This window comes from Myxine glutinosa, chromosome 14, assembly GCF_964187855.1.
Source record: "Myxine glutinosa chromosome 14, kmMyxGlut1.1, whole genome shotgun sequence".
Taxonomy (NCBI): Eukaryota; Metazoa; Chordata; class Myxini; order Myxiniformes; family Myxinidae; genus Myxine; species Myxine glutinosa.
This window is the reverse complement of record NC_136274.1, coordinates 85,217,381-85,243,567: the sequence shown is the minus strand read 5'-3', so window position 1 is coordinate 85,243,567 and position 26,187 is coordinate 85,217,381. Positions and strand designations below refer to the sequence as shown.

General features: G+C 45.8%; 1 protein-coding gene across 3 annotated transcripts in view; it reads right to left on the bottom strand.

Moving 5' to 3' along the window:
* LOC137439987 (1-acyl-sn-glycerol-3-phosphate acyltransferase alpha) overlaps nt 1–26,187 on the bottom strand; it is a 114,278-nt gene that overhangs the window by 21,354 nt on the left and 66,737 nt on the right. For all 3 annotated transcript variants that reach the window (XM_078768538.1, XM_078768539.1, XM_068136319.2), the window contains 3 exons: nt 15,604–15,779; nt 14,481–14,576; nt 8,101–8,173 (listed from right to left, as the gene is read on the bottom strand). In XM_078768538.1, coding sequence (XP_078624664.1) covers nt 8,101–8,173; nt 14,481–14,576; nt 15,604–15,779 — 345 coding nt within the window. The remainder of the gene's footprint in view (nt 1–8,100; nt 8,174–14,480; nt 14,577–15,603; nt 15,780–26,187) is intronic.

The window sequence follows — 26,187 nt, the reverse complement described above, 5'->3', positions numbered from 1 at the left end:
AAGTTTGTTGTCGTCAAAACAGTGTAATATACCCATGATATTGCTATATTTTCTGGAGAAGTGATATTATGGTCACATAAAAACATAACAATCATGCCGTTGTCAATATTTTATTCTGAATAATTTAAGGTGAAATTTTTTGGGAATTTTAGGCATATTTTCACCTCAATTTAAGTATGGAGCTATAGGTCCATCACGGACAGTGTGGATGACGTTTATGTTTTCTAACGTACAGTCATTGTTCTGAGAAGACCTCTAGCGATCTTTGCGTCAATAACGTGTGTAGGACCCACGTGATCGGATCACTGACTCAACCAATCACTTTTTTTCACTTTGATCACTCAATTTCATCAATGGATAATTGCTAATGTCATACCAATCATTATTTGATCTCACATACCTTAGAATATATGCCAATGTATACATATACACAAAGAATATATATTAGGGGGTGCTTACCTTAATTCGTTGTGTAGGGGTGCTTAACTTAATTCTTTGTGTATATATATATATATATATATATATATATATATATATATATATATATATATATATATATATATATATATATATATATATATATATATAACAATGACAGCAACACTGGCTCTGACTAAAGAACGCCATTTTACTTAAAACTGCCGAATAAGATGTCTTTTACGTTAACCACATGGAATTTTTGTTGTGTTTTCGTGGTGTCAAATCTCTGTTTTTAAGAGTGCAAAATTTATCAATTTGTATCTTTGCATTTGTTGGGGGGGGGGGGGGAGGGGGGGGGTTCAGGAAGCAAACGACAGTTCAAATTTATGTTGTTAAAAATAAAATAAATAACGGATCGCCATTTTAACTAACACTAACAAATACTAAATGTATAATGTCTTTTTCTCCTTGGGGAAGTGAATGTCGAGAGTAGGCATGTGAAGTAATTAATCATGTTATTACCTCCAACACCAAAGGTGGATGGAGGTTACATGTTTTCACGAATGCCCGTCTGTTTCTTTGTTTGTGAGCAAGATATCTCAAAAAGACATGGACGGATTGGAATGAAAGTTGGTGGACAGGTTGGGTGTGACGAGGACAAATTGATTAGATTTTGGTGAAGATCCGGATACAGGAATTTTTTATGTTGAGAGATCGGACCAAAAACTACATAGAACACGATACCTCAAAGTTATGGATGCTAGGTGGACAGGTTGATATGCCGTTATAGCCAGATGTGCCGTTATAGCCAGATGTGCCGTTATAGCCAGATGTGCCGTTATGGCCAGATGTGCCGTTATGGCCAGATGTGCCGTTATGGCCAGATGTGCCGTTATGGCCAGATGTGCCGTGATGGCCAGATGTGCCGTGATGGCCAGATGTGCCGTGATGGCCAGATGTGCCGTGATGGCCAGATGTGCCGTTATGGCCAGATGTGCCGTTATGGCCAGATGTGCCCTTATGGCCAGATGTGCCCTTATGGCCAGATGTGCCCTTATGGCCAGATGTGCCGTTACGGCCAGATGTGCCGTTACGGCCAGATGGGCCGTTACAGCCAGATGGGCCGTTACAGCCAGATGCGCCGTTACAGGCAGATGCGCCGTCACAGCCAGATGCGCCGTCATAGCCAGATATGCCGTCATAGCCAGATATGCCGTCATAGCCAGATATGCCGTCATAGCCAGATATGCCGTCATAGCCAGATATGCCGTGATAGCCAGATATGCCGTGATAGCCAGATATGCCGTTACAGCCAGATATGCCGTTACAGCCAGATATGCCGTTATAGCCAGATATGCCGTTATAGCCAGATATGCCGTTATAGCCAACAACAACAACAACAACAACAACAACAACAACAACAACAACAACAACAACAAGCATTTTAAGGCCATTTTCCCTGCAAGAGCGGGGGTTAGCCTTGCGGTCCCCATGACAATGTTATCCATTTTGCCCTATTTTCTGCATCTCCCCTTGTTGACCCACTTGCCCGCATTTCTTCTTCGACCATCTTTAGCCAAGTCTTTCTCGGTCTTCCCCATCCTCTACTTCCTTCTACATTAATTTCCATCACTCTTTTCAACCAGTCACTTTCATCCTTCCTCAACACATGACCAAATCATATCAACCTGTTTCTCTTCACAGCATCCATCACAGGCTCTATTCCCATCATCTATCGCAATTCATCATTTGTCTTCCTCTCTCTCAATGATACTCCACACATCCACCGAACCATTCGCATTTCCACCCTTTCCAGCCTTCATTGCTGCTCTACGTTCATTACCCATGTCTCACTCCCATAAATCATAACACTTCTCACACATGCAGCATACACCTTTCCCTTCAGCTTCAACGACACTCCTTCAGCTTCAAACAGCATACACCTTTCCCTTCAGCTTCAACGACACTCCCCTCCTCGTCAGCACGCCATTCAGTTCCCGAAACTTCTTCCATGCACATCTCACTTGAGCAACCGTTGCCGAGTCTGATCCACCTCCTCCATTCAGCAAGTCTCCTAGGTAACAAAATGTTTTCACACCTTCCAGCTTCACGCCATCTCCAAGATCCAACTCAACATTTCCTCCATCTGCAGCTCCCTCTGTGCAACCTTACACTTGAATCTAGCTGCCACACTGGTTAATGACCCTCTCAAACCACTACATTTTTGATGAACCCACTCAGCGCACATTGTACATTGAATGGAATTCACTCCGACACCCTTCCTGCACACAGCACACGGCCACTTCCCAGTTCTTTCCACCTCACCACATGCTTTACTACTTGCCATCACCTTTGTTTTTCCGATATTCACCTACAGACCTTTTGTCTCCATACATTCCTTCCACTTGTTCATCTTCTCCTTCAGTCCATTCATACTTTCTGCAATCAACACCAGATCATCTGCATACAACAACGCCCACAGTAAACCCTCCTTTACGTTCTGAGCCAGCACCTCCATCACAGCTACAAATAGTAGTGGACTTAGTACCGACCCCTGATGCACTCCCACCTTCACCTCAAACTCACCACTGTTCCCGTCCTTCGTCCTTACAGCTGTGCGCGCTCTTTTGTACATTGCCATCACTACTCTGATCAACCATTCCTCCACTCCTAACTTCCTCAATGCCCATGTCATTACTTCACGTGGAACCCGATCAAATGCTTTCTCCAGATCAACAAACCCAAGAAACAACTTCTTCCTCTTCTCCATGTACTTCTCCTGCAACTGCCTCACAATAAAGAGAGCGTCTGTCGTTCCTCTCCCTGGCATAAATCCAAACTGCATTTCATCAATCTTCACTTTCGTCCTTATCCTCCTCTCCAACACCCTTTCCAATACCTTCATTCCATGCTCCAATAACTTTATCGCTCGATACGAGCCACAGTCCAGAGGGTCACCTTTCCCCTGGTCTAGAGGGACGAGGGTACTCAGTTCCCAACCCACTGGAATGCGGCCTTCTTTCACCACCAGATTGCAGATCTCTGTCATTCTCTTCACACCCCAATTTCCCGCTGGCTTCAACATATCTCCCACAACTCCCGTCGGCTCTCCCGCTTTTCTACTCTTCATTTCTTTTATTGCTTCTTCAACTTCCTTCTCGTTTATCTTCTCTGCCGGTCCTAAAACTGGGTTACTCTCTATGTTGCCATCCCATTCATTCTCTGCATTCAACAGTATTTCCATATATCTCTTCCATCTTCCTTTAATTCCATCTGGGTCCACAACGATTTGTCCCACTTCATCCTTCAAGCAACTCAACCCCATCACATCACACCTCTCTTTCGCTATCTGTTTTGCAATCCTGAATACCGCTCTCTGACCCTCTTCCAAATCCAAGCGTTCTCCGAACATTTTCCTACATGCCTCCTGTGCCTTTGCTACCTCTTTCTTTGCAGCCTTCTTGGCTGCCTTATAACTTTCATGCACTGCCTTTTCTGCCCCCATACACTTCGCCTTCTGCCACTCCTTGAACTTCTTCCTCTTCTCATCAATCTTCTTTCCAACTTCATCATCCCACCACCATGTTTCCGAGTGCCTCGGTGGTCCTTGTGTCCATCCACATACCTCACCAACGGCTCCCAACAGACCATCTTTCATTGACATCCAACCACTTTCAAGGTCAAGCACATTATCCTCTACCATACACAGCCTCTCTTTTAATGCCTCCCTCACCGTCACCTCTTTCAACCTCCACATCTTCATTCTCGGTTGGTACTTCACCCGCCGAGCTCTCCTCGCACCTTTCACCCTCATGTCGCAGACAACCAAGTGGTGCTGTGAAACAGCCTCCTCCCCTGGGATCACCTTTGTGTCCCGGAGGTGCCCCCTATCTCGCCTACGCACCAGCAGGTAGTCAACGGTTGTCGTCGACCCACCTGACGTGTATGTAACAAGCTTATTATCCTCTTTCTGGAACTGAGTATTACAAATCAACAAATCAGCTCCATCAGCAAATTCCAAAATCCTTTCACCTTCTCCATTTCTCACACCATATCCGTAACCCCCATGAACTCCCTCAAAACCGTCCATACTCCTTCCCACATGTCCATTTAGGTCTCCTCCTACCACAACAACTTCCTCACCTTTCACGTTTTCCATCAGCTTCTCTATTGCACACCAGAACCTGTCCTCCTCTTCATCGCTCCGGACAACCTGCGTAGCATATCCTGAGATGATGTTCACCAAGAGCTTCCCAATCATCATTTTCACCATCATCAACCTTTCACTCACTCTAGTCACACTCACCACACTGTCTACAAACTCCTCAGAAAACAGGACACCAACACCATTCACGCCCTCCGGGAACCCTTGCCACACAAACTTGTATTTCTGTCCCTGCCTACCCTTCACCATTCTCACACCACTTCCCTTCCATCTCGTCTCCTGCACACAACATATGTCCACTCTTCTTCTGACCAATACTTCCACCACTTCTCCTGATCTCCCTGTCATTGTCCCTACATTCCATGTGCCAAACCTCAGAAACCGATCTCCACGTCGGGCATCAGACGTTTCGTCGTCATAAATGGAATGATTTCCACCCTTGCTTCGATCGGGTTCCCCATCCTGAGTTTTGACCAGAGGGAGTGGGGTTCCCCACGGGGTACTTCGGGCTGTACCCTGCCCATATATAGTCGTAATTGTCATGGTTCTCTTTTTGAGGCAATGTTTTTATGGCCGGATGCCCTTCCTGACGCCAACCCTCTTAGTCGCCTCTTACGACACGCAGGTATATGGTGTACCTATTCTAAACCGGGGTACACACCGTTTTAGCCAGACGTGCCGTTCTAGCCAGACGTGCCGTTCTAGCCAGACGTGCCGTTCTAGCCAGACGTGCCGTTCTAGCCAGACGTGCCGTTCTAGCCAGACGTGCCGTTCTAGCCAGACGTGCCGTTCTAGCCAGACGTGCCGTTCTAGCCAGACGTGCCGTTCTAGCCAGACGTGCCGTTCTAGCCAGACGTGCCGTTCTAGCCAGACGTGCCGTTCTAGCCAGACGTGCCGTTCTAGCCAGACGTGCCGTTCTAGCCAGACGTGCCGTTCTAGCCAGACGTGCCGTTCTAGCCAGACGTGCCGTTATAGCCAGACGTGCCGTTATAGCCAGACGTGCCGTTATAGCCAGACGTGCCGTTATAGCCAGACGTGCCGTTATAGCCAGACGTGCCGTTATAGCCAGACGTGCCGTTATAGCCAGACGTGCCGTTATAGCCAGACGTGCCGTTATAGCCAGACGTGCCGTTATAGCCAGACGTGCCGTTATAGCCAGACGTGCCGTTATAGCCAGACATGCCGTTATAGCTAGATACGTCGTTATAGCTAGATATGCCATTCTAGCCAGATATATATGCGCTGGTTATTCCTTGGAGTCTTCCAGGCTACGGCACAGGTTTTGACAACAAAGGTTGCCACACCATTGCGGCTGGCCCGTGCCACCTCAGGATATCGGGGTCGCTTCACCTACTGACCCGAACCTGTGGCCAATGGTGAGTGACAGTGGAAGGTCACGGCACTTCATGGGTGACTCGAGGAGATAAAGGTGAGTTTGCCGAGTGTTAGAAGAGGAGAAGCCTGAATGTTGTTGAAGAAAAAAGCTGCGCACTTCGCTCGCTCCTGCCAAAGCCCGAGTCATGGCACATCCGTGCGAGAGCCACACCCTCTCCTCTCCACAGAGTCCCGACTCACATGATGGCCCATTTCCTTAAGAGCGACCTGGACCATAATCATCCTCCGGTGCTTCGGCGGACACCACATGGTATTTCTGTCTCGTCAATGCCCACACTTTGTCTGTCTATCATGGTGTGTCTGCTGGCCATAAGTACGTAGATAATTAAGGCTCCCCTTCGTCGTTTGGTCTGTGGGTGTGCATGATCGGTCGTGGGTAAGGGGTTTATTTATTACATACTTGCTTGTTTATCCTTGTGTTCCTTTTCCCCATGACCATTTATGGTTCTGTATGAAACACTAGCTCGGTACCCGTGCTACGGGTGGGTGGGAAGCCATTGTAACTGGTCTCGGAGGTGAGCTCTGATTGTCATGCTTGCTTCATTTAGTGGTTTAAACAAATCCTTTGAGCGACTAATTTGCTGCTGTTCTCAACACCACGTCACACGCCAGGCTCTCTCGCCATAACTAGTATCAAGATGTGCGATGCTTCACTGGCGTAATGCTGGGCCAATTTGGGACTTCCAATCAGTCCGGTATTGCGGTATTAGTAACGAGATTGGGCAGGGAAGTCCCAAAAATGTCCGTGAAAGTCGCATCGAGGCGACTCGCCGGATTCTAACTGAGCAACTGGAACTAACCAGGTGACACCAACAATATGTCGATGTATATGTATATCGAGATCAGACCCCATTGCTGTAGTGGATACCAGGAAGCAAGTGCCACACCAGATATTGCTGCAGGCATCCAGACCAACAGGAAATGCCTAACATATATCAACCTGTCTGTGATACGTAACAGTTCTGGGAGAAACCAGGAAAACGGTTGCATAGGCTCCACCTATTAGGCACGAGCTTAGCAGAGTTACAGCTCGCTACATCTCCATAGGATTGTACTGCAGCCAACACCGGGAAGAGAATGTAATTAAATTTAAACTACGAGTAGAATGGCTCTCTTCAACAACACGTCGTCACATTGACCGATATGCCTCCGCCCACATTGTTACATCATTATACATACTTGTACCAAGTTTGATTTGAATCCCTTCAACTGTTCTCAAGTATCACATTTTTATCTTGCATGACCTTTGACACCTTTGATGCTGAAATCTACTCAGTTCATCTTTTCATGATAATATATACTTGTCCCAAGAGTTTTTACCTAACGGGACCTCTCTGCCTTTTGACCCAATAACCAAATCCAGTTATCTTTATATCATGATACATACTTGTTCCAAGTTTGACTTACCCTTCTTATGTTACCGTGGTAATGAAAACCTATCACGGGCGGACGCCCGGGGATGGACAACCCAAAAACATAATGCCTTCGGCAACTTCGTTGGCCGAGGCATATAAAAACAAAACAACTCACTGGTAAAATCAGTTCGAGGCATTTCCTTAATCAGTATACTGCATAACTCGCCCCCCGCTCTAGGGGCTAACCCCCGCTCTAGCAGGAAAAATGGCCTTAAAATGCCTGTTGTTGTTTGTTGTAGTTTACTGTATAAGCTCAAAGGTTTCAGAGTCGCGAAGTGGATGGAACAGCGATACATGTTATATGTCTGATACTGAATGTTTGGACGTCAAGATGTTCAATCACTTCCTTGCAACCAAAGGTAAACATGATACCAGTACGGAATCTTCATGATAACAGCACGATGTAATAATTCAAGCAGGTGAACAAATCAGCCTTGAAGGTAAACCAAATAAATCACAATCCAAGTAATTTGAAGCAATACTCGAAACATTTATCTTACGAGTGATGATGTAATGTGTCCAAAACTGGGAGCCTCATGAAAGATAAAATGGCAACTCAAACCATTTTACCTTTGAGAGACCAATAATAAACCTCTACTGTCCCATCAGGTGTTCAGCCTCAAATATAAGTTGGTTTCTCTCATGAAAAACAACATGCCATGTACGTATTGCCATTCTGAAGTTGTCGTGCGGTTGTACATATACCTTGGTGGAAGCGCCTCTCTGACACACAATAGAATTCTCTGTATGAGGAGAATATGATGGGAATGATTGGAACCTGAGGGAATGGGAAAAAGAAGGAGTGAATTATGATGAGAAGTTCGGGTACCAAGTTACAGGCAATGCGTATGGACACAGCACCAACCTGCACGTTGCGTGAAGGTGCATAAACCTATGGCGCCGATACGGCAACCCCACCACCCCCACGCCCTGGCCCCTCCCGCAGACTCAGGTGAGGAATTTCAAAGTTGACTGGGGTCCCCACACACAAAGGCCAACTCTTTCCAAAAGGTACCGTAGAATATTTCACGTTCACCAGTGAACGGAAACAGACAAGAAACAGCTGGATCAACTCATTGTTGTGACGCCCCACCTGTTAAACACCAGGATGAGAGTTTATTGTCGGGTCTGGAATCAAACCGAGACTCGATTGATCGAAGCAACGTCACTTCTGAACTTCGCTGTCAGCAGAATAATCTACCGAAGGACTAAATACCTAGCAGGAAAGGTACCTACCCAATCAGGAAAGGACTAAAACTGACAATATTTAAAGGTCAAAAGTACTCAGACAGGGAGTGTTGAATTTTCATCCTTTTATCATCTTTTTAAATTATTTATTTCACGTGGAAATTCAAACAAGGCCCTCTCCAGTGACATTCCCCCCTCCCCTTCCAACTCCTCCCTTGATCCTTCACCCCTGTTCTTTTATACCTCACCTACCTCACCGATACTCCCCCTTCCCTCCTAATTTCCTCCCTCCCTGATGGACTATATAAGGCCTGGAAAATGGGATAATGCATATTGTCCCAGTTGAAAACCAGTGGGGTCAGAACACCGAATCTTCACCATTATCCACACAGTTTGACAACACTCATTGGTTGGATTCACTTGTTTCCTTCATGGATATGTTTCCACAGCTACTCCTGCTTCTGCGAAACAAATTGTTCAATCAAGATGAGGTTTTCAAATCAACATTTTGTTGGTTCTGACCGGATTAACTTTCAAGCCCTTAGTTCACCCACTTTGAAGCACCAAGTAGGCCACATGGGTTGAAAAACCTCATTAACCCACTGAATGAACATAATCAGCCTGCAACAGCGAAGTCACTGACACTTGTTCACAATTTGGACCGTTTATTATTGTACACTGCTCCTTTCCTATTCCATGTCCAGGCACTGAATGATGTCATCGCCGGGCACCGAAGGAGGCACGGCAATGACGCGCGCTGTAAGGGAGTACTCAGTTTTCACTGGTTTTCTTGTTACTTGCAAAATCGAAGATTTTTCATGTATATTGGTCGGTTGCGTTTGTTATTCTGTCTGTCTGTTTGTCTGTTTGTTTGTTTGTCACCGGCCTACAGGTAACAATTCTAAACCGATCATCAGGAAACTTCATCAAGTTGTAGAGGTCGTTACAATTGAGAAGCCTATTGATTTTGAGGTCTCCTCAGGCACGGTCTTCATTTGAGGTTTCTTGAGAAGACCTCATTTGAGGTCTCCTCAGCGTCGACGAGTCTGGCATTTCACTCAGGCCAACTGGCACGGTCTTCAAGGAGCCATCAATCATCTGGACTGGTCTCCCATCTGGACGGCCTCTGACATCAACTCATCCTGGGAATTCTTCTAAAGTAAATTGCTCTCTCTCATGCACAGATTAATACCATCTCGTCTTCAGTCGTCATACCCTCCCTCCCGTCCATGGTACACGGGATCTTGTGGTGAGGCAGTTGCCCAGAAACAACTTGCCTTCGCCTCCTGGAAAGCAAATCCAACGGAAGGAAGTCTCATTTCCTTTCACAAAGCCCGAAACAAGTGTGTGTCCACCCTCAGGAGAGCCAGGAAACAATATCTCTCCATTCTCAAGCCCGAACTCTCAAACCTGTCTCCATCTTCCAAATCCTGGTCACGTCTGGTCAAATCTGTTTCTGGTGTTTGTTCCCCCTCCATCCCCTCCCTTACCTCAAACGGCTACACAGCTGACTCCGCACGTGAAAAAGCTGAATGCCTCAACTGTGTTTGCCTCTAAATTTTGTGTCCCAAACCCATCCCTCTCTGTACCCACCGTACCCACTCGTAACCAACTGCTCCTGGACTCTGTGTCCTTTCCTCCTGACAAGGTGGAGAAGTTTCTGTCAACCCTCGACTGATTCTGCAACTGGATCTGACGGCATCAGCCCACGGGTCCTAAAATCCTGCTCTGCCGCTCTTTCACTCCCTCTCTCTGTTATCTTCACCCTCTCTTTTGCTCAAAGTCATCTGCTATCAGCTTGGAAATCAGCCAACATCACCGCTTTAAACCAAAAAGGTGCAAAAACAGATCCTTGCAACGACAGACCAATCAGCCTTCTCCCAATTATCAGCAAAGTCATGGAATCCATCATTGCTTCGGATATCAAATCTTTCCTCTTCTCCAATGGCTTGATCTCTGATCATCAATTTGGTTTCAGACCAGGTCACTCTACTCTGGACATGTTGCTTCTGCTGTCTCAACGATGGATGGAGGTCCTCACTGCCAAACAGGAAATTAGAGCCGTCTCCCTTGACATATCATGTCCCCCTCACGGTGTGTACCCTGGTTTAGAATAGGTACACCGTATCCCTGCGCATCGTAAGAGGCGACTAAGGGTTGGCGTCAGGAAGGGCATCCGGCCATAAAAACATTGCCTCAAACAGGGAACCATGATTGTCATGGGGCCCGCAAGGCTAACCCCCGCTCTAGCGGGGAAAATGGCCTTAAAACGATCATTCATTCATTCATTCCCTTGACATTTCACGTGCCTTCGAAACGGTCTGGCACCCCGCTCTGCTCACCAAACTCTCCTCCTATGGTATCCATGGAAATCTCCATGCATGGCTTGCGGATTTCCTCTCTAGTCGTAGTCAACGTGTGGCCCTGAATGGGTTTCTCTCATCTGCTCTTCCTGTTCAGACTGGAGTTCCCAAAGGCAGTGGTCTGGGCCCTGTGCTTTTTCTGGTCTTCATCAATGATCTCACTGACTCTCTTGAAAATCCTCTCTATCTCTTTGCTGATGACTCCACTCTCTGTTGCTCCATTCCTCATCTCTCAGATCGGTAGTCTGCAGCCTCCTCATTCTCTGCAGACCTTGACAAAAAAATCACAGACTGGTCAAACAAGTGGAACATGTCCTTCAATCCTGACAAATCTCACACTCTTATTATGTCTCTCCGAAAAGTCCGACTGGACAACCCTCCCATCTACTTTCTCAACAATCCTCTCCAGGAAGTTCTGTCACTCAAGCTTTTGGGTCTCACTATCTGCCATGATCTTTCCTGGGAAAACCACATTTCAAATCTGGCCTCCAAAGCCAGTCGCCGACTGGGCATCCTCCATCATGTGAAGTCCTTCCTTGGCACACCTGAGCTCCTCACCACATACAAGGCTTTCATCCGCAGCTCAATGGAACACTGTTCTCCCCTCTGGGCCGGTGCTCCTGCCTCACACCTAGCTCGTATTCACGCTGTTGAAACCAAAGCTGTCAGAATCATTGGAATCTCCCGCGATGAAGCTAACTCCGAGGGCCTCTCACTTACTCACCACAGGCAGGTTGGTGGTCTTTGTCTTCTACCAACTCCTCTCCGGCCTTGCTCCCCCAGCTCTCTCTGGGATCTGTCCCCCAAATATTCCTGCAGGTCGCACAAGATCTGCCTGCAACCCTCTTATGGTTAAACTGCCAAAATCAAGACTCTCTGCTCACCTTCACTCCTCCATTCCTCTTTTCTCCTGCCTCTGGAACAAGCTCCCTCACTCTCTTCAATCCCACTCCTCCCTCCAGGTCTTTAAAACAGCTGTTCACCACCATCTCTTATCTTCCACCATCCATAACCTTGATCTTTTCTATCCCCGCTAATTTCACCCCAGATCCAATTTTTTGAAATACCAACTTTTTTTCCTGGAAGTCCTTGTAGTATCCTTGTGTTTTATACTTCTCACACCCCCACCACCTCCCCCCAAGCCCTCTCCCTCCCACAGATCTCCCGATGTCCCTGCTCTCAAATGTTGTTTGCGTGCTTCCCCTTCTCTCCCCATCTTGTCTACTGCTCCCCTTATTATATAGCTCCCCTTATTATATACTTTGTGTCTGTTTTGATTTTTTTTGTGTGATATATGTTAGCTCTTTCACGAGCCTCGATCCTGTATACAAAAAAAAAAAAAAAGAAGGTCAAAGGTCATCTGGAGGTCAGATTTCTAAAATTGCCGTTTTAAATCTTTTGAATTGACAATTGAACAGCATTTGCACATTGTCACTAAATTGAGAAATCAAATTGAGACCTCTACAGCTTGGTGAAGATTCATGACGATCGGTTTAGAATTGTGACCTGTAGGCTGGTGACAAACAAACAGACAAACGGATAGAACTAGAAATTGGTCAGAGATCGAGTACTTGCCGGAATGTACTTTTTTTTCAGGGGTGTTGGTTAGAAGGGAATCGGATAATGTTTGACAGAGTTATTAGTAAAAAAAACAATTTTTGATCTTGAGTTTGACCTTTCAAGGTCACTCAAGGTCAAAGGTCATGGTGCCAAATGAAATGTCGTATGTGACTTCCTATATGTCAGTAACTAAGTGTATGCATATCTCTTGTACATTTAGAGTTGTAGTGGTTTGAAATATATTTTAAATGAAAACTCGACCCCCCTGATTTCACGTTTTGGGTGACCTTGAGCTTGACCTTGGGCCTAGAGAGTTAAAAATTGGGCACAGTCTATTCCAGGGCAAGACAAATATGTGTGTAAAGTATGGCGATGCTATGTGCAACGATGTAGACTTAGTACTGCGCACAAACAGACAAACAAACAGACAGACCAACCAACCAACAAACCAACCAACATACTTGCCGGAATATTTTCCCGCAAGTAATAACACAATAACAAACGCAACCGACCAATATACTTGATTGAAGATTTTTGCATCTTTTGAAAAATCTTCGACTTGCAAAATCGAAGATTTTTCAAGGAATAAAGGAGGAGCATAATTATATATATACATATATAAATGATCAGAGAGAATCACGAGCTCGTCTAACCCTTGGAATAAGTCTTTCAATCCTGACAAAGGCCCCTCTGGCAAACCCTACTTTATCTACTTTCTACTTTCTTAAAATCTACTTTCTACTTTCTTAAGAATCCTTTTGAGGAAGTTCAGTCATTCAAGCTCCTGGGTCTCACAATCAGCCGTCATCTTTCTTGGTTAAACCACATTTCAAAGTTGGACTCCAAAGCCAGCCGCCGACTGGGCATCCTCTGTCGTACAAAGTCCTTTCTTGCTCAGCTTGACGCCGTGGAAACCAAGGCCTTCATGATTATTGGAATCTCCCACAATGAAGCTGAGTTTTTGGGTCTATCACTTCGCCATCGCAGACAGGTCAGTGGTCTTTGTCTCCTACCCCCCTTGTTTCTGGTCTTGCACCCTTGCTCTTTGTTCTCTCTTCCTCCCCCAGGCTTCTGCAGGGTGCACATGGTCCATCAGAAACTCCCTTCCAGACGCCTTTCTGACCTCCCCTCATTCGTTCCTCTTTTTCCCACCTGTGGAACTATCTTCCACATTCTGTTCAATCTATTCTTCCTCCAAGGCTTCAAGACAGCTGTTCACCACCATCTCAGATCACCCCCCATCCAAAACCATAATATTTTCAACCCCCATTTACTCTTTCTAAACTCACATCTGTCCAACTTTCGAGTTTTTTTTTCTTCAACTTCTGTGATCGAGAGCGTGCGGCTGTATGAATCTTGTTCACCCCATGTCCTCCCCAGGCCACATTCTTTCCCATGTCCCTCCTTTCTCCAAGTCTCTCTATATTTGTCCCTCAACTCTGCTGTTGGTGTGCTAACCCCTCTCCCCATTGTTCTGTTCTCATTTTGTTACATCCTGATCCTTTCTGCATTCTACCTCCTCCACAAACCCAGACACTACACAAAAAAATTAAAAGGTGCTGATACTCTGGGTCCCCCGCCTTTAGGGTGGTACGATTAATAGATACCTGCAATATGAAAGCTAAACCTTGAACATTTTTTGAACGATCACATACACAAGTTAAGTTACCGAGATGGTTACCATAGCAACACTATTCAGCTAATTACAGCCATGATCTAATCAGGTTGAGATAATGTCAATCGGAATAGATATCTGCAATATGAAAGCGAAATGTCCAACGATTTTTTAAATATCGTGCACGCAAAACGTACATGGACTATTGGTCCGTCGGATTGGTCCGTCCGACGGATCGGTCCGTCGGTCTATCGGTTGGACAAAGCTCATTTGAATGTCCTCGGTCTCCGACGGTGGAAGGGCGTGGCACAAAAATGAAATCAAATAATCCAAAACGGGAAAAAATAGCAAAATCAAACCTGAGCTTGAACTGCGAGATGAAAGGCTCCTCGTTTGAAGTCCAACAGGGTTTCTCCTATATGGCGAGTCCCCTCAGGGTAGATCCAAATCTTCAGCTGACAGCATGGTGTTGGATGAGAAGAGAAGAGGAGACGAGAAGTGATGACGAGGGATAAGAGACAAAAGACAGAGACAAACAGTGATTATTTAATTTCAAGAGGAAAAAATGACAGGCCACCAATATACTGAGTAATGGGGTATATTGGTGTAATTGAGTGGAAGAAACATCCAAAAATTAGATGCGGATGTTGACCAATTCCTTACTGATCGGTGTTTTGTCATTTAATTTGATTTCCTGGTACAGTTATCTTAATGTGTGGAATAAGTCACATGAAACCTGCATCATTTCATTTGCAGGCCACCACATGGTACGACCCTTTACATAAAGTGGTGTCCTTTGTAAAGAGAACAAAACCAAATATTGTCACATTCGTGGGCCTCATTTGTGCGTAAAGCCTGTGCCGGCTTGATATGGCTTGAACTAAAAGCCTTTTAACGCCACTGCAGATTCTCCCCATCAGTACGCGTGTGCGCACGTACACACCAAAAAGGGCAATAAAAACATGCCAATCCCACTCGCAGCCACTCGCCAAGCTTTCAGGAAGACAATGATCCAAAGTGTGCGGCGAATGGAGCAAAACAACACCAGGACGATGGAGAGGACGATAGAAAACTCTCAACAGTGGCAAGGCCTGCATAAAGTCCAGGTATGAACATCGTTGGGGCTGTTTGGGCTCGTATCGAACGTGTAAAAGTCAAATGGTGATCGAATGGCTGAATCACGACGAATGTGGCGAGGAACGAAGAACATTTGGAACTCCACAATCATACAACAATATTGATAAACATGGCATCGTGAAATCAATGCGTCCAGGTGCATAAAGCACAAGGTTCACACACACAAATCGTGAGAGCGTTGCATTTACTCTTTTGTATTTTCTTAAACATAATGCTCCAATGAGTTTAATTTTCAAACATTTTTAAAGTTGCATCTTAGCACACAACATGAACCCACAACGTTTCTTTTAATGCATCGTATGGAGTATTTTGAAGGAACTCTGGAGGTATGCTTCTCTCGCTCACCTTCTCCTTGTGCATCTGAATGGCAAGTTGCGCGAGTTTGAGTTTTGCGGCCTGCGCGTGCGCCCGGTCGATGAAAACCACTTTGCACAGGATGGCCATCAAACCAAACGGGCCGGCCCAGGCCAACTGCCTCTTGGCGACCGGCGCACAGTGAGGTGGCATGACCTCCATCAACCCTGGGAATTAATGAACATATGTCAATTACAACAAGTCACATTATTCAGATGCTTTCTATCCCATTCCTTCCCTTTTATTCGGAAGTGGACATATGAAAGTAAGGAGGAGCTACATCTACTTTTGATGCTTTAATCCCCAATTAGCAAAAGGTCAGTGAGCACAAAGTAAACTAGAACGGCACGTGGAAGAGCGCGCATACCTCCACCAGGCTGAACAGTTTGCCTTTTGGATCCCACTGACGGGCCGGATCTGGATCCGCACCTGAACCAAAATCGAATCTGCTTGGTCTCGTCACCTACCCAACTCAATCACTAAGTTTTGTCATGGCTTGTCCACAACTTTTTGAGATATCTTGCTGCAAGCTTAGTCTATATAGATTTTAGCTTCGTGTCTCAATTGATAACGAATTGATAACGAATCTCAATTAGCCTGGTGTTGGCTTAGCGGTTAGGGTGCCGGCTTGGGATCCTAGGTTCCTGGGTTCGAATCCCGGTCGATCGCTGAATTAACGCCAGGGGGGTTGACTCAGCCTGTCATCCTTCCGAGGTCGGCAAATTGAGTACCAGCTTGCTGGGATGAATGATCCAGGTGTGTACCCCGATTTAGAATAGGTACACCGTATCCCTGCGCATCGGAAGAGGCAACCAAGGGTTGGCGTCAGGAAGGGCATCCGGCCATAAAAACATTGCCTCAAACAGGGAACCATGATTGTCATGGGCCCGCAAGGCTAACCCCCGCTCTAGCGGGGAAAATGGCCTTAAAAAGGATCATTCATTCATTCTCAATTAATAACGAAGGACCATTCAAAAATTAGATGTGGATGTTAACCAATTCCTTACTGATCAGTGTTTTATCATTTAATTTGATTTCCTGGTACAGTTATCTTAATGTGCGGAATAAGTCACAATTGAGAAAGGTCATTACACTGGCATTTAAAGTGGGTGGGCCTTCAACCAGTATGGAGTCTCCATACATGCGAGCATTGAAAAGGAAGGCGGTGCAGGTGTGTACCGATGAAAGTCATTTCTTGAACGGACTTTTTGAAAAACTGCCATCAGGGAGACGCTTTCGTGTATGGAGGATGAAGAAGAACATTTTCGAAAAGTCATTTGTACCAAATGCAATTCAAATGTTAAATTCAAATTCAAATTCCAAGCCATTTTACTGTTTAGTCCATCTTCCATATTTTATATCTTATTTTGTTTTCTTATTCCCTTTGTGTTGTATTGTCGTGCGAATCCCTCAAGGTTAACACCAGGGACCGCGGAAGACCGAACGGCTTTAACTGAGGTGACGAACAAATACGGATTCGGCTATAAAAGTACGGGAGAAAGAATGAAGGAGAAGAGGCGGCAAGCACTTACCTAGAGCGAACCGACAGCAGCTCAGATCCTGCAGGGGATTAACTCAAACGAACACGGGTTTAACAAGGAATGGAAAATAATGCAAGGGTTTATTTTAAATAAAGGTCGGGACAGAGAAACGCGATGATAAATCTAATAATGATCCTAAATTGGGATCACACACACCGACTTCCAAATACGAGACAGGGGAAAATGAATTGACAAAAGAACACGTTCGTCGTGGGTTTGTGTAATGTGGTGCGAGCTTATTTGTTCGTCGTGGGTTTGTGTAATGTGGTGCGAGCTTATTTGTCCGTCGTCCAATGCGGCCCTGTCCGGCTCCAAGCTCCCGTGGGAGGAAACACTCCGTCTGCTCGCTCGCATGCTTCGCCAGGCCCCGCGCGGCCTGCACAGCTCCAAGCTCCGAATCGATCGCACACGAGGCCCCAGCACCACTCCAAGCTCCGAAAGCACCGAGAAGGACCGCTCCAAGCACCATGCAGATGGCGAACCAATGACCACCAGGACCTCTCAAGACGAAGAGCCAAAAGCCAAGGACGAACAATGACAAGCGAAGAAGCCAAGAGAGACAAAATGTCGTGCAGCGCGTCCTTTTGTAACCTTGCCCGTGACGTCAGTGTTGGCGCGCCACCAACCAGAGCCTCGTAGCTTCCCGCCGTTTGCCAAACCTCCTCGCGCCTTCCGTGCCGATTGGTTCCGGGTTCGCGCCTTCCGCGCCAACCAATCACAGTCCTCCTGGGCGTGGTTACAGCTCGTCTCACGCGATTTTGCTGGGCCAGATGGTGGTGCGGCTGGCGGCGGCCATCCGGCGGTGCCCCGATCTGGCTTCCTGCCGGTCTTCTTCCAATGTCATTGTAAGGGAAGGGAACTAATTAATGTGTGCACTAAGGACCTATCTACGTGTTTATATGTGTGCGCTGCCATAAGGGACAAAGGAATGATTGCCAGGTCTGACACATAGGGGTTTAACTTAGTCCGTACAACTATTTAACACACGAACATCCTTGTATGTTCACAGGTATACTCTTACCCCGACAAACCGCCTAAAACACAGAACTTATTGCAGGTAGATTCCCTATCGCGACAGTCGAATACCTACCTATACAGATCTACCTGGCTTGAGATATTCCTTTATCCCCCGACATAATAGTATGTTCTTATGATGGTTAACTAATGGTGTCATCAAATCATAATTTCCCTGAATATGGGACAATAAAGATTTTCTATTGTTATGAAATTCTCGGATTTGAATATTCACCAAAATCTAATCAATTCTTCCTTGTCACACACCCAACCTGTCCACCAAGGTTCGTCTGAATCTGTCCACAACTTTTTGACGTATCGTGCTTCATATTGTTTTTGGCCCCCTCTCTCAATGGTGAAGAATCACTTGAAAAATTATATTAGCAAGATCTAGATTAACATCTTCATCAACATCGAATCAATTCTTCCTTGTCACACACCCAACCTGCCCACCAAGTTTTGGCCGAATCTAATTAATAACTTTTTCCGATATCCTGCTCACAAACAAACGGACGGGGTGAAAACATAACCTCTGCCCACCTTTGGAGGCGGAAGTAAGTATCTCACAAAAAGGACAAGCATTATATTGTTACAGATCCGGATTTCAGGGTTTACTCTGAGGGGACTTCTCAGGCTCATCTCGCCTAATGGTCCTGAGGCCACCGGTCACGGATAACTCCGCCATCCAGGAGGTTGCTAATCAACCACGAACACCAATCAGACAGCCAAATCTCCCAGGGTCCGCTGTCTGACACCTTTGACCTGGGGGTGACGTGGCTAACCTAACCGGGGATCGCACCCTCGGTTCGTACTCACCTTATCTTATGTAATCAGGGGCAGCCGAACGAACTGCCGAGTACGGACCGGCTAATGTTGAGTCAATTTGTTGGGGGAAGAACATCCCTGCTATCACTATCGCACCTGTCGGATCAATAGCAAAAGAGACGAAACGGGCAGGTTGGAAACAACTGTTTTACCAAAATAATTCACATGGTTATTTTCAAGCAAAAATAAAAACACTTGTACACAGGAAGTTACAATGTCCATAAAGAAAGCAATTACAAGAACAAGAAAAAGAGCAATCAGAGATTGCCAACCCTCACCAGGATGTATTTTCAGTGGTTTTTAAGGCTGTTGTGTTAAAACAAATATGGCGGCCGAACCACATGACCAATGACATCATTATTTTTTTTTCTAAACTAATTTATTCCTAGATTATGCTCAAGAAATTTGATCTTGATCAGATGAAGTTTTGTACTTGTCAAATTATGATGTCAAAATGGAGGAACCTATGACATCATCATTAACATATTGTTGCGGATCTCAGATTACGGCGCTCCCCTTACCGAGGGGGGTTTAATCTCCTCGTCTTTTAAGCTGGCCGTCCGAGTCCTAGAAGATATCGCGCTCCTTTGCGGGGTTGACATTGCCTAGGGTGACTGGTCAATGGAATCCCAGATACCTTCGCCAACCTCGCCGCAAAGCAGGGCGCTACTTCTGCCCGAGCCACGGACAAGATGAAATTTTGCCGAGCGGTTTAGCAATCCGAAGCTCGAGCCGTTAGCAATAAAACTAACCCGATTCTGAGCGGTTCTAATCGTGCCACCGATATTCAATTGGGGACAGGACGCAAGCGATCGGATGAGAGGAAAACCCAAAGAATAAGAAGGGTGAAGGAAGAACAAATATGATTTATTAACTACACTAAAAGAGGAAACGAAAGGCAAGAATATACAAAAGAAGGAAATAAAAGGACATAGGGCAACCTTATACACTCTTATATAACACACCCAGGACAATACAAACACACTTACACGAAAGGGGGTGATGGTGGTGAGAAGGAAGAGAAGGGTCCAAGCAAATGGTTCCAGGCTCCGGGTCCGCCGCGAAGAATGGCAGGCAGCTGGTGTCGTTGGCGCGCGACCGGACCTTACAAATGCGAGGGGCGGGGATGCTGCGTGCGTATAGCGTGCCGAACGATCTCAAAACCAAACGGCAGTTCGTATCAAACGATCGTTCCAAGGGATCCTCTGCGCAGTGTTCTTATCATCCGCAGTCTCTGCGCTGTTCTCTCAAGTTTGACTCCTTCTCTCTCCCTGGCGCATCTCTTGCTCATCCCCCGCTTCTGCGTAAAAGGGCTTCGCGCTCGCGCTTATATAACCCGCATAGAAATCAAGCCGCGCTTCATCGAGCCACGCCTATTAACGAGCTCACCTCAGCCCTGGTTGGTCAACGAGGGCTCACAGGCTCCACCCTCGACGGCTCGTGGGCGAGGCCACACCTTCGTTCCTAGCCGCTCCTCCCTTCTTCTCCAACTCTGCCACGTGGCTTATGGCGGCGGGCAGGAACAACCAAAAGGCAGCGAATGCTGAGGCGGCTGCGGCTGGTAGAGGCGCGTAATACAATTTGGAGAGGGTAAAGCCGCAAAATGAATAGGATTGAAAAAGGGGCCTAGGTTATTTGATTAATGCAACGCAGAGTCAAACTATTGGGTACAGATCCTTACCTGAAACACATACTAATGAAATAAGATCCTATGGTGTGCTACGTGTTGCTCGTGGCCTAACTAGGGTGCGACCTTTGACCTTTACACCAAAAATGGGAATATTTACAGGGGATTATTTATAAGGGAATACAGTGGAACCTTGACTTACGAGTGCCCCAACTTACGAGTTTTTCGAGATACGAGCCGTCGCTCGGGCGGTTTATTGCTTTGAGATACGAGCCGAGATTTGAGTTACGAGCTTTCGCCACCCGGTCACGTGGTTATCTTTCCGTGAAAGTACAGTATCTGTCGTATATCGCTGCATTTTTGTTTTCGCATGTTTCTTTATTTTGAGTTTACGCCGCCAGGTGGGTTCCGGTCACGTGGTTATCTTGACGTGCACGTACAGTATCTCTGTCGTATAGCGCTGCATTTTTGTTTTCGCATGTTTCTTTATTTTGAGTTTACGCCGCCAGGTGGGTTCCGGTCACGTGGTTATCTTGACGTGCACGTACAGTATCTCTGTCGTATAGCGCTGCATTTTTGTTTTCGCATGTTTCTTTATTTTGAGTTTACGCCGCCAGGTGGGTTCCGGTCACGTGGTTATCTTGACGTGCACGTACAGTATCTCTGCCGTCAACTTGTTCAGAGTGCCGGCGATAGCTCGCCTTCTCTTTGTGGAAAACACGGTACTGAGAAGAAGAAGAGGATGATGTGCTTGGATATAAAACACGCAATCGTCGAAAAACATGAGCGAGGTGTCGAGGAGGACGTATATAACGGCAGAGAAGAGCATGCCAGGCCACAACTTGTGGATATAAAACACGCAATCGTCGTGTTTTATATAAAACTTGTGCTTGGATATAAAACACGCAATCGTCGAAAAACATGAGCGAGGTGCCGAGGAGGACGTATATAACGGCAGAGGAGAAGAGCATGCCAGGCCACAACTTGTTCAGAGTGCCGGCGATAGCTCGCCTTCTCTTTGTGGAAAACACGGTACTGAGAAGAAGAAGAGGATGATGTGCTTGGATATAAAACACGCAATCGTCGAAAAACATGAGCGAGGTGTCGAGGAGGACGTATATAACGGCAGAGGAGAAGAGCATGCCAGGCCACAACTTGTTCAGAGTGCCGGCGATAGCTCGCCTTCTCTTTGTGGAAAACACGGTGAGATCCTTAACATCCAACAACTAATGGGACGCAAACGGGGCGCCCAGTTTAGCGGTACACACATTGATGAATCACCCTGCCTGTGATTCACCCATGACAGGTTATAGCTGGGTCGGGATTCAAACCCAGGCTGGACAGTTTAGACTTTAGAGTCAAGTGTGCATACCTCCAGTCCAGGCCATCCTGCCAACTTGTATGCTGCATACAGGTGAAATATAAAGCGCGAGATATTTTTATATATACTGTATATTTAAAAAAAAATTGGTGTGGTTTTTGGCGGGCTGGAACGGATTAATAGCATTTCAATGCATTTCAATGAGGAAATTTGATTTGAGATACGAGCAATTTGAGTTACGAGCTCGGTCACAGAACGAATTAAACTCGTAAGTCAAGGTTCCACTGTATTACACATATTTACAACGTGGAGGGTTCTAAAAACCACAACAATATTTTATTCCCCATGGAGAGTTCTTTACAATGAGCCATGTCTCAATGTTTTCTATTCAGCACTTTCCGAGATGTAGAGGTGTAAAGTTTTTCGATTTTTCAAAGATGGCGGCTGAACCATGTGACCGATGACGTCATAATTATCATTAAAAAATTATACAGGTGGAGTTGCACCTATTATGAAAATTTCCTGTCAATCGGACTGACGGTTGCAGAGAAAATCATATTTATTCTGTGCGGTCAAACAAACAAGAAGATGTCATGTGGAGCACGATACTTGCAAAATCGCCCACCTCCCCCCCCCCCCCCCCCCCCAAGAAAAAAAAATTCCATTGACAGCAAATTGTCCATTTCTTCAAGATTAAAATTGACAATCTTGATCAAAGTTAGGGTCAAATAGGATGAAAAGTGACGATTTTTCAGATGAAAAATGATGATTTTAGAAGTTTGACCTTGGGTTGACCTGTGACCTTTTGACCTTAAAAAATAGTTGGTTTTCCAATTCAGTGAGGCAATACGCAAATCCTTTCTATTTTCAAGTCAATGGAATGAAAATTGACTGTTTTGCAGATGAAAATGGATGATTTTGGAAGTTTGACCCAGGGATGACCTCAAAAATAGTTGGTTTCCCTATTTAGTGACTCAATGTGCAAATGCTGTTCAATTATTGTCAATTCAATCGGATGAAAATCGACGGTTGTTCAGATGAAAATTGATTTTGGAAGTTTGACCTTGAGTTGACCTTTGACCTCAAAAATAGTTCATTTCCCAATTTAGTGACAATATACAAATGCTATTCAATTTTCAAGTCAATCGGATTTAAAATCACGATTAGAAATTTGACCTCCAGATTAGAAATTTGACCTCCAGATGACCTTTGACCTCAAAATCAATAGGCTTCTCAATTGGGACGACATATACAACTTGGTGAAGTTTCACGACAATCGGTTTAGAATTGTGACCTGTAGACTGGTGACAAACAGACAGACAGACAAACAGACAGAACCACAAATGCAACCAACCAATATACAACCAACCAATACAACCAACCAATCTTCGATTTTGCAAGTAGTAACAAACAGACAAATGAAAAATCGGTCAGAGACCGAGGACTTGCCGGAATGTACTTTTTTTTAATCGGTCATTTTGAATCAAAATAATAATACATAAAGACATGGGTTGAATCCCTGCTTGAGAGAATGCCAACCCACTCCTCGACATCACGGTCGTCTCTCCCACTTACAATCCCACTGGATATGTGGAAAGGACGACCCAAAACCAATTATCTTCTTTTTGATTCGTATATAAACATCATTAAAAGTAAATCATGACCACTGCCAAAGTTCAAACGATGTGGGTTTAATCTCTACATGAGAGAATTCCACATAGCTATTTGGACGGTGTATAAGCGAACAGATCGCCGTCTTCATCGATCTTGCCAAGGCCGTGACACCTATCGGCTGAAAATCCTTTTAACTGTTGACTTGGTAGTTTTTACAATGAAGGAAACACATATCGGGAGTACATACGACATAGTGATTGTGAATGTGACAGCTCTGAGGCGTCTTTCGCTTCGCATCGCAGTGACGGCGAGCACCAACATGGCGGCTGTAAGATTAAAATCTGGCTTCAAGCCCCCTCACCACCCAAAATCTATTCCGGCGAATCTATTCTGGCAAGTAACAAACCAACCAACCAACATACTTGAAGGAATTTATTCCGGCAAGGAACCAACCAACCAACATACTTGCCGGAATCTATTCCGGCAAGTAACAAACGGACAAACAGACAGGGGTGAAAACATAACCTCCATCCACCTTTGGTGGCGGAGGTAACGAAATCAGGATGAAGGTCCCAATGAAAATCCGCCTCATCGTGGCTTCATTTAAACCGTCAAATCCTTCCGCTGTATCACTCCGCCTCGCCCCAGCTTTACGCTGCGGTCACGATTTTCACATTTTGGGTGACTGTGAACTTGACCTTGGGCCTAGAGAGATAAAAATTGGGCACAGTCTATTCCAGGGCAAGGCAAATATGTGTGTAAAGTATGGTGATGCTATGTGCAACGATGTAGATGTCGTACTGCGCACAAACAGACAGACAGACAAACCAACCAACATACTTGTGGGAACACACAAACAGGGGGGGGGGGGGGGGGGGAAATCGGTCAGAGACCGAGGACTTGCCGGAATGTACTTTTTTATCGGCCATTTTGGATGAAAATGGCGGGAAATCTATACATGTATTTACATGTATACAGATACTTCCTGACCCCGTCACCACCCAAAGCCTTCAACCACACATATTAACACGCTCCTCCCCCTTCATTCCCATTCTTCAAAGCAAAGCGGTAAAAATTGTTGTATCGCCATTATATATTACCAGCAACGGTACCCGCCAAATGGCGGGGCTTCAATTGGGAGGCGCAAATGATTATTTAAACGATTTATATAAATGCGTGGTGAGGGGGCCTGAAGCCAGATTTTAATCTTACAGCCGCCATGTTGGTGCTCGCTGTCACTGCGATGCGAAGCAAAAGATGCCTCAGAGCTGTCACATTCACAATCGCGATGTCGTATGTACTCCCGATACGTGTTTCCTTCGTTGTAAAAACGACCAAGTCAACAGTTAAAAGGATTTTGAGCCGATAGGTGTTACGGCCTTGGCAGATCGATGGAGACAGCGATCAGTTGGCTTATACACCGCCCAAATAGCTATGTGGAATTCTCTCATGTAGAGATTAAACCCACGTCGTTTGAACTTTGGCAGAGGTCATTACTTACTTTTAATGATGTTTATATACGAATCAAAAAGAATATAATTGGTTTTGGGTCGTCCTTTCCGCATATCTCGTGGGATTGTGAGTTGGAGAGAAGACCGTGATGGCGGGTACCGTTGCTAGTTAGCAAAAAAACTATTTTCACGTTTTGGGTGACCTTGAGCTTGACCTTGGGCCTAGAGAGTTAAAAATTGGGCACAGTCTATTCCAGGGCAATAGACTGTGCAAAATATGTCTGTAAAGTATGGCGATGCTATGTGCAATGATGTAGACGTAGTACTGCGCACAAACAGACAGACAAACCAACCAACATACTTGCCGGAATCTATTCCGGCAAGTAACAAACGGACTCAAATGCAATACCCTCTCCTCTGGCGAGGGCAATTATAATTTGCAAGCACAAGTCACAATAAAACAAACCACATAGTCAATAATCACAATCCGAAAACCTTAATCCCACTTAACGCTTAAACCTTTCTCCAATTGCACTTTTCTTTTTTCTTCTTTTTTTTTCTTTTTTTTTGTATACTGAATCGAGGCTCGTGAAAGCTGACATTTACTTCACAAACAAATCAACCAGACAAACAAAATATATGAAACTTGATTACTTTTACACACGAAACATGGGCCCAGCAAAATCACAATCTGAGGAAAGGTAGGCAGAGGAGGAGGGGGACGAGGAGAATGAGTTCAGGGCTTATGGTCAGTCCTTATCTTACCTGGGCACCATCGACCGATGGGCACCTATCCTGATACAGGTCATGGGGCGGGGGGGGGGGGGGTGGGGTGGACAGTATGAAGTGTGGTGCGCTGTGTGCTGTAGTTTGACCTCGTCCTCTTTCAGAGATCTCTGCTTGGCCTGCCCGTGTTTCACCACTTGCACAATGCCCCGAGCCCGGAGCACGGGTCGCTCCCTCAAGACAATGCGGGTTTCATTTGCCCCTCCCCTCTTGATCCCCTGGGAGGCCCCTCCCCTCTTGATCCCCTGGGAAGCTCCTCCCCTCTTGATCCCCTGGGAAGCTCCTCCCCTCTTGATCCCCTGGGAAGCCCCTCCCCTCTTGATCCCCTGGGAAGCCCCCCCCCCCCCCCGACCGGAAATCGAAAACAAATCGAAGCCCGAGCGATCGTGGTGCACA